This window comes from Acyrthosiphon pisum, chromosome A3 (assembly GCF_005508785.2).
Source record: "Acyrthosiphon pisum isolate AL4f chromosome A3, pea_aphid_22Mar2018_4r6ur, whole genome shotgun sequence".
Lineage (NCBI taxonomy): Eukaryota > Metazoa > Arthropoda > Insecta > Hemiptera > Aphididae > Acyrthosiphon > Acyrthosiphon pisum.
In genome coordinates this window covers 36861451-36871192 of record NC_042496.1, presented here as the reverse complement: position 1 = coordinate 36871192, position 9742 = coordinate 36861451, and the positions used below count along the sequence as shown (strand labels likewise).

The following is a 9742-nucleotide window of genomic DNA, read 5'->3' as shown; positions in this document are numbered from 1 at the left end:
AAACACATGGATTTTTATTATTATACAATTTACTCTTTTAAAATTAAATTTTGCAGTACTGAAGTAAATCCGGGTGAATTTACATAACTCCCATTGGGTAGTGCTGAAGTGGACCCGGGAGTTACCTAAGAGAGACCCTGAAATGATTGTCAGAGTATTATAATAAATATAATGTAGTATAATTCGGAATTTATAAAAGAATGGAAACAATTAGATTGGTGCCCACATTTTTTTATTACCAAAAATACAATGGAATGAAAAATAACAAATAATACATAAATATTAAGTAGGATGAACATTCATCACATATTAAAACATAAAATACTTTAGAACATTCGTTAAATAACTAATAAAAAAACCAACAAATTATCACCAGATTACGAAGAAATACATGGGGTTCAAATATTATAGGTCAATCAAGTTATTAAAGATACTGTTTAAATGTAATGTGTAGCAATCAATATTTTCATTTCATCAGAGCAGCAACCACTGCCTTTGCATTCAGTGACTTGAGATCTGTATATGTTTGACCAGTTCCCACAAATACTATTGGCTGACCTGTGATGTATGTCATTGAAATAGCAGCTCCAACCTAGAATGAAATTATTTTTATTGTTATACTAATTAGATTTTCCATTATTATAAAAACTAAAATAATTAAATTACTTTATCGTCAATTGTGTCAAATTTTGTGAGCACAATTCCATCAATCAAATGTGGAGTAACTGAAGACGAATAATCGGCTAAGGCTTGATTAAATTTCACCAGCTGATCAACTGCTTCATTGCCAACCAATGCTTCACCAACAAATAATACCATGTCAGGTTCATTCACTTTAATTAACTAAAAATCAACATATAATAAATATTTTGAACCGCATTAAAATGTACTTAGCATTATAAAGTTTTTATTTGTTAATAAATTACTTTAGTCAAAGCTCGCATTAATGGTTCGTTATCTTGCATTCTTCCAGCTGTGTCGACAAGAACTATATCATACTTGGCTTCCTTGGCGTGATTTATCGCTTCCATAGCAATTCCAGCTGCATCCTTTCCTGTAATTACCATAAACTTACAGATTGGTAATATAATTATTTTATATAACCTTTATTTCTTATATTCAATATTAACGCCATTTGGTTTTTAACAACAGTAAATAACAATATACCGTAAAACAAAAACATATTTTATAGTGGAATTATATACAGTAAAGAAATAACAATAAAATACTATGCATAGGTATGATAATATAAATGTTTTTAGGCTACACACATCATTCTAATAAATTAAAGGTGCAATTGTAGTGAAATTAGACTATGGGTAGAAAATAGAAAGAGCACTGAAGCCGAGTATAATTAGGAATATGTGCACTGAGCCGTTTTTATAAATATGGTGGTTGCATTGATATGACCATCAATCAATCTCAAAATGAAACAATGACTGAAGACATACCATTTGACAGTTAATGTAAAATACCTCATTTATAGGCCTATAATCATGAGTTGGATGGGCAATACCATTTTAAACATTAACCCCAAACTATAGTTAAATGATATGCATCATATAATACAGTGTTATTAAACAATAAACATACAAAATAAATTTTGTATTAAATAGTAAATACTAACCATATCCTTTTTCATACAGTTGTACCATTTGCTGATCATTATGTTTTTTTGCTGGATGAAGTGCATTTAAATGTTTTGTATGAGTTCTTAATTGTTCAACAGCACCCGCTCTAAATGTATCACAAGCTGCGATTAATACTCTTAGATTATTTTCAATCAACCAAAAACAAATCTGTAAATATGATAATATGATGATATAATAAATAGAAAATCTATTATTAGTTGAAAAAGTATGCTATTAAATAATAGCTGAATTAAAAATTTTAAACAACCCATACTTTTGCAAGATTTGTAGATTTTCCAACACCATTCACTCCACAAAATGCCATAACATAAGGTTTTTCATTTTTTTTAGCCATCATTGCGTCACGTAAAATATCAATCCTACGTTTAGGTGACAAAATTTGTACTAGAGATTCAATCATAGTATTCTTTACTGTAGATGCCACTGATTCAAATGAACCAAGAACCTATATAAATGTAAGTATGAATTTTAAAATGTATTATGATTATTTTTTAGTAAAAAATAATATTTTTACCTTTCCTTCAAGCTTCGAAGAAACAGAGTCGCAAAGTTTAGTTGCTATTTCAATAGCTACATTTTTTGCAACCAAGTGTTCTTTAAGTTTTTCTAATACTGGATCCATATCAGTTGCAGTCAAATTTTTTCTTCCAACTAAACCTCTAGAAGTGAATCAATGATGATTATAATACATTCACAAAAATATTTAAAATCAATCATTTACTTGAACATGGAGAATACACTTTTTTTACTATCATTCTTTTTCTTGCGTTCAGCAGCTGTTTCAAATTTTTCATCAGACTCTTCTTCATCACTGTCACTATCAATTTCTATGTCTTTAATACTTCCAACCATTTGTCCAACAATCTAATTATAAATATTATATAGGTATTTAATATATTTATTTTCTTAAAATTGTAAACTTAACCGTTAAATACTACTGTAACTTGTCACATGGGCGTATCCCCATCACTAGACAGCCCTTACTGCAATCATTACTATCGGTTTTTTTTTTTATACAACGCATGCAGTGGGGTTCATCTAGTGGTGGGAATGTGACGACACGAGTTGTGGTTAGCCGAACAGTTCTATCTTAACCCAAATGAAGTATATAAACAGCAATAAAATACAATTTAGTTCAACATTGTTAGACATTTATTTACCTCATTGTTTGTTTCAATTTCAATAGGACTATCTGCATTATTATTTGGCTTATCTTTCGTATAATCTAAAGAACTTATATCTTTTGCCGCTCCGCCTAATGGCCATGTACGTGGTTGCTTAGTTGCTTTAGGAGAAGGTTTTGGCACTTTCCTAAATTATATATGTATATTGATTATTTCCAAGAATATAAAATTACAAACCAAATATTTTTAATACTTACTCTTTATTTTTTTTTAGTTTATTGGAATTCATAGCACCCATTTTTTGAGCCATTTTTAATCGGTTTTGAGTGATCAAGTCTTCTTCATTAAATGAAACACCATTATGATTAACTTCTTTATCATTTTTTTGAGTATCAGTAATTTTTACTAGACATTAATGATTCAAATATTAGGAAATAAAAATTGTTTAGGTACCTATCTATAGAGTTAAAGATTCAAACTTACCATTTTTTTTATTTTCTTTATCATCCCCTGTTCGTTCAATCATAGATGCTACAGTTTTTTTTGATTTTGTAGACTCATTGAATGTACGCATCTGCTTTGGAATACAGGCTTGAGCCTTACCCCACTCTTCAGCAGACTTGAGAACTTCTTTGAAATTTTTACTGAATTCAAATTCCTAAGTTGAAAATAAAATAGTTAATAATGATATAAAATAAATTCACAATAAAACTTTACCATAAAATAGTTTTTTCGGGCCAAGTCATTTTTATACTTATCCCTAAACTCCAATTGTATGTCGTCCAGAAATTTGTCTACATAAGACAGTTGTAGTATTTTTTGAAATGCTATAACAAATACCAAATCAAACTCATTGTCCAATCTATATTTCAATGACAGAGAATCTTGTTCATAATTGTTGTTACTACTAGTTCTTTCCTGTAATAAGTACACATATTTTACAATATCCCCATAAACTGAGAAAAAATATAAAATGTAGGCTCTATTTTATTAAATTTAAGTTCTCGTACAACAATTACCTAAATATTAAAATTATTTGAAACAATATCACATCTAATAAAATTCCATACTATAATGCATTATAATTCATAGAATATGATAATAATCAAAATAATTTCAATCTCTGTCAAGTATAATAATTAATGACACAGGTGGGTAATATTTTATAGTTTTATAAGAATTTATATGTTACATTTATACGTCGACAAGTTTTGACAAAATTACTCTATAAGTGAAACGTATGCTTCATCTTACTGTTTGTGACACAGCATAATATTTATTATTTACCTGAAGAATTACAGTTTTGATCAACGAATTCACCGAGGGTATGAAAAACTGACTAATTTGACTGGTGCTTTGGAAACACCAAAGGACGATGCCGCCTTTGCTGAATATTGTAAAAAGATCTAACATTTTTAAATACGAACACGAACCAATAAAAATTTATAAATTTAATATTATTTCATCACAGACTAGAGTGGCGCAAAGTGCAAACCATTAATACTATTTCATCAATTTACATTTACTTTATTTATCACGTATTCACTGTTTAGTGTTCACGTAATCAATTTCACTTGTAAAACAGCTGAGTAAATGAATGTGTGTATAATAATATTATTAATAATATGAAACGTGTAGTTACCAATAGTATTGTTACCGTTTGTTTGGTTAGAAATGGTAAAGATGAAAAGTGATAACAAACCACGTCGTCGTAGTGAGTCGTATTTTGACGGCATTTAATGTCTGAATTGTCCGCAAGGAGCGCTAAAAAGGCCGATTCTTTAAATAATAATATGTAGCCGGTGTACGCTTAGATCATATTATTATACAATAATTTATTATAGCACCATAGAACTTATAGATTATGTTTACACCGAAATCGATGCAATTGTAAAATTTACTTTTTGAACCAGGTAAAAGGAGAAAAGGGGATACCATATAATATGATTGAGAATGGAACACACAATATTATTTGATATACTTAAGACTTAACTATATTAGACTGTGACTATCCGAGCACCTTCAAGACTGGGTTATTGAACATCTTCTATATGAGTGAATTGAAGGTAATTTTCACAATCTCAAACTTAAGTTTTTTTTCTCAAACAATTTGAACTCAACATTTGAAAATTCTAATTAATCTGTGTTAGTACCCTACGTAAAAATTTAAATACCTAATGTATAACATATTCAATTTTAATAGCTAATAAGCTTGAAAAGTAAATTTGAGGTTCCTATTATAGGTTGTTTTTTTCAGCAAACTATAAATATCAAAAATACATGTGCACCAATTTTTTTTATTGATATTTGAAGTTTAAATTTTGAAAAATTAAATTTGATTTTAAACAAAAAATAACGATTTAAATTTTTTATTGCAATTTAAAATAATTTTTGTAGGGACTCTATAAATATGCAGTTAATTCTGTTTAACATTGCATAGTTATATAACATACAATTGTTTATTATTTATTATTTATTTAAAGTGTTTTTTAATTACTTACCTATACCTACCTAAAGTTTGTAAGTGATGTTATTATATATTATGTACCTATATTCATGTAAATGTCGTTACCTATATAGGCTTTACTGTAGGGATACAATTATACAACTAAGTGGCACGGGGGAAATTTTCGATGGCGCTCGAAAGACTTTCATGTGTCTATACTCTATATATATTTATATACCTACCTTGCAAGCAACAGTGAATATTAACCAGATATGAAAAAATCTTTCAAGTAATATGAAGTAAAATGTTTCTAACAATCAATAAAAGTTGATTTTTTTAATAACTTTTTTCTATATTATCATCCTTTTTCATTCATATTTTGTAAAAATTCTCTATGTTAACAGATATAATTAGTGTCACGTCTGAAATTTGTTTTTCATTGTGTCATAAATTAGAACGTTGAAAAAATCCTATTTTCTATCCCTGGGCTACCTATAGGAATTGATTTTAGCTTACAGAGACATTCATTATATCTAATATAATATAAAAATCTCGTGTCACAATATGGAAAATGCATGTCGGGAAACTTCTCCGAAACGGCTTGACCGATTTTCATGAAATTTCGTGTGTATAGGTCTGAGAGAGTGAAGTAAACTATTTTTCATACCCCTAGGTCCAACCACGGGAGGTGCTAAAACGGAGATTTTGAGATATACTGTGGTAATTTTTGTTTATAAATGCTAAAATGCGGGTTGCTATGGGTTTAAAGCTATTATATCTAATAATTAATAATAATTATTGGTTGCCATTGTTTAATCGTTAGTTAAATTATTATTATTATTAATAATAAATTATTAAGGACGTATTAGTATTTTATTTGTATATTGGTTAATCAAGCATGCATCAAATCGGATTGTCGCAATTACCTACCAATATGTTGCACTTCTAGCCGCTTATCGACGGTGTCTATAATCCACCGGATACCTACCAGGGTTGCTGAGTTAGGTACATCAAAAAGGTTTCGATCAATCACAAGTTTATGTAGAGTTGTCATTTTTTAAGGGCAACGAAATGCACGGGATCAGCTAGTAATTATATACCTAATAGTTACGAATTACGATTAATATAGTAATAATATTAATAAATTAATATATTATATAATGATATCATTATTTAAATTTATTTTATTATTAAACTTAAAACTAAAAATACTATTTGTAATTTATTATTCTACTATAAGACATATAGTTAAAAAAATATATTTAACATCTGACATATCCTTGTGATACTCGTAGTATGCTGTTATTGTTATATTATCATCTAAGCCTAGGTAAGAATTTTAAAATTAAAAATATGCTGGTACTTTCAACTTTGTGTAACTATACTACCATTATTTCCTATTTCCATTATTATTTTACCCTCATTATAGTCCTTAGATCACAATGTACATTGTACCTAGTTATAATTATACCATAATGTTGACAGTATAATAATGTATGAAAAAAATAATTTTACAGTTTTAATTTTGTTTTTCAACGTGAAATAAAGTTTTCAAGACATTAACATTGTGTATGTTTACTGTTTAGGTACCCAAAAATGTAAAAACAATATATAAATATATATATAACATTTCAAATTTAAGCCCTATTATGGCATTATATTTAATACCTATAGGTATAAATAATATGTCAATATGTCATAGAATGTCATAGCCGGTATTTTATATTTACAGTTGCTATTCTGTAGTAAAAATTAAAATATTTCAGTACCTATAATTATTTTAAATAGCATTATTTCATAAATAAGTAAAACAAAATATAGGTACTATTGGGTGTGGCTAGGGTTACCACACGTCCGATACAGCCTGTGGCCACTCTACGTATACAAATGGTTGCTATGGTAACATGAAACTCAGTCACCATGGAATTAAATTGTACACCAACAACACAAATTTGTCAGTCACAACATTATAGTTTGTTGGGTAACTTATAGTTTACTTATTTAAAATAACTAACTTATATTAACTATTTAAATAATTAAATGTAAGTACACAATTTAAAAATACAACATAATTTCTAATTTTTTTTATTTTTTATTCATATACCTGTCTTATATAGTTGTTTAATCATTTTATCAATAAATACAAATTCTTTAAAATATGTAGTTTCTTGTTAGTAAATGATTAAAAATAATTATGTCGGGTTTGAGTACTGTAATACATTTATGCAAAGAAGTATTTGATGAAAAAAGTGAACCAACACAAATCGGTAAAGTATGTGGTATATAGATATGTTGTAGTAATTTAGTGAAATCTAACTTATAGTTTTTCACACAAAAATGATTAGGTATTTCATAAATTAGAAATAAAATCGTTTATATTTTGTAAAATAGGTATAAAACATCTCTAACTTGAGATTGTGTTATATTTTTTTTTAAATTTCATTTCAGGCTTTTCGCCTATCCACTTTGTGCAATACAATTTATATTTTTTTGTATTTATTTTATTTTATTAAATGCTGGAATTTCGTCTTACAAGAGCTGCCACTTTTAAAATCTTACACTTCTTTTAGTTAATTTATTGCATAAAGTGCAGTTTATTCTCCTAGGTAGGTACCTATATACTGAAAATACGAGGTATAACTTTTAATGCACTGAATTCAAAAGTGTTTGAAAAAATGTTCGTTATTTTTTATTTTAGAAGTTACACGAAAAAAGAAACATGAAAACAATTGATTACAATGCAATACCTAAATAATAATTTCAAAAAAGTTATTTATTGATTTTTTCTTTATAATACCAGATTTTGACATTCGTACTTACTTTTTTGGTAGTAAAAAAAAAACTGGAATACAATTTATGTTTTTCAAAACTTATAGTAGGATCTACCTACCTTCAATCAAAATTTCAAAAATATTGTTTGTTAATCGATAGTATTTTTTATTTTGATTATGCATAAATGATATGCAATGTACGGATACTTATTACTAGAGACCGGATTTATATGCACAAAAAGACCTAAAAATATGCTTCTAAAAATGCTCTAATATGCTACAAAATATGCATTTGTTTTTAAATATGCACTTAAAATTGAATCGAAAACATTTTATTTAAAATTATGTAAAAAATAAGTATTAATTAATTAAGTAATAAAAGAGGTATATAAGAGTTTTAATAGTATAAAAAAGTATATTTTTGTCATTTTCACTAAGTTCTTCACCATTTAACGTTATTTATCTTAAATTTATAAAATATTAGCCCTGATTGGCTTCCGTCAAACACTTGAACTCTATTATAGGAACAACGAATTTATTTATATTAATATTATAATAATATATACACATATGTATATTTATGTATATCATCTTTTTTTGGCAATACTGGTCGTAATATTATCGATTTTATGTGGCTGTGAACGTGAAAATACGACGAAAAACAAATATACCTATGTGCTATAAATAATAATATGCACTATAAACCTACAAATCATAGGCGCACATTGGATGTGAATTTAGGGGGTGCTGGAATAGTGTATGTTACACATGTCCATGGGGGGCTTTGTCCCCCACACCCCCCTTAATCCTAATACTATAACTAACTGCATTACATTAGCTTTAAATTTTTAATTAGAATGGGGTACCTAACTTTGATTTCGCGAGGTAACTTTGATACCCATATATTTTTATTCACCAGAGTACCATGATAATTAAATTTTTTTTTCATAAAATGGAGTTACTTTGATATCACATTAAGAAATATAGGTATCGAAATTGCCCGTTGTGTTACTTTGAGAGCATATTAAAAAATATTGATATCTCAAAAGATAATTTCAGAATTTTAAAAATTAAAACGTTAAAATATTGAACTAGTTGTAACTAATATTTAATTTTGAGAGTTTTATCGTTAACACTACAGAAGTTATCCATATAATAAAAAATGAAATTGTCATAAAACAGTAAAAAATTATCAAAGTTACCCCATTTTACTGTACTACTTTTATTTTTAAACTATGAGAACTTTTTTCGTATTTGTGATATTGAAAAATTAAAAACAATGTTGCACAGTCTATGTTCTCTTCTTCCTAGTAGAAACATTTGGTTGCATAACATGAACTATAAGTTTAGCCATAGTGATTCTTATCCACGCAAAACCATTTTTACTATGTTTTACATTTGTAAAACGGAGATCACACATGCGTGTGTAGCATCCTCTTAATAATATTTGTCATTCCGAATTTATTCAATTCAGCGTAGCCCGCAGATTAAATAAATATATTAGTAAAAATCAAGTAATAACCAAAGTTATAAACAGATGATTTCGTACTCAACCGTAATCCCTAAGATAGTATAATTTTCTATAATAATATCATTGCTGCATATTGACAAAAGCTGAAACACTGAAATGTGCATTCACACAATACTGTTTTAATCGTGAATTCGTGAACAGTTATCATTAACTGGCATGGAAAAAAAAATTCCGAACCAATAAACCACAATAATTTAAAAATGATTGGTGAAATACTG

At 27.5% G+C, this 9742-nt stretch overlaps 2 protein-coding genes across 2 annotated transcripts in view; one reads left to right on the top strand and one right to left on the bottom strand.

The window, feature by feature from the left end:
• Positions 1-213: 213 nt before the first annotated feature.
• On the bottom strand, positions 214-4315 carry LOC100168986 (signal recognition particle receptor subunit alpha homolog). Its single transcript, XM_001946994.5, has 12 exons — positions 4064-4315; positions 3494-3694; positions 3260-3434; positions 3034-3181; positions 2813-2963; positions 2374-2516; positions 2167-2311; positions 1906-2097; positions 1628-1799; positions 927-1054; positions 667-843; positions 214-592 (listed from the first exon to the last, which is right to left on the bottom strand). The coding sequence occupies exons 1-12, from the start codon at positions 4187-4189 to the stop codon at positions 467-469; spliced, it is 1884 nt and encodes a 627-aa protein (XP_001947029.1). The 5' UTR covers positions 4190-4315; the 3' UTR covers positions 214-466.
• A 3048-nt stretch (positions 4316-7363) lies between these two features.
• The window catches only part of LOC100160713 (spindle assembly checkpoint component MAD1), a 13374-nt gene continuing 10995 nt past the window's right edge, over positions 7364-9742 (top strand). Inside the window, exon 1 of the mRNA XM_029491733.1 lies at positions 7364-7489. Within this exon, the coding sequence (XP_029347593.1) occupies positions 7417-7489 (73 nt within the window). The 5' untranslated portion in view covers positions 7364-7416. The remainder of the gene's footprint in view (positions 7490-9742) is intronic.

Bases quoted from the DNA above. Each gene is read 5' to 3' on its own strand.
- LOC100168986 (XM_001946994.5), bottom strand. From the start codon at position 4,189: ATGTTAGATCTTTTTACAATATTCAGCAAAGGCGGCATCGTCCTTTGG. The intron at 2,098-2,166 runs GTAAAAATATTA...ACATTTATATAG, and splicing joins CTTCGAAGCTTGAAGGAAAG to GTTCTTGGTTCATTTGAATC. The intron at 593-666 runs GTAATTTAATTA...ATTTCATTCTAG, and splicing joins TTGACACAATTGACGATAAA to GTTGGAGCTGCTATTTCAAT.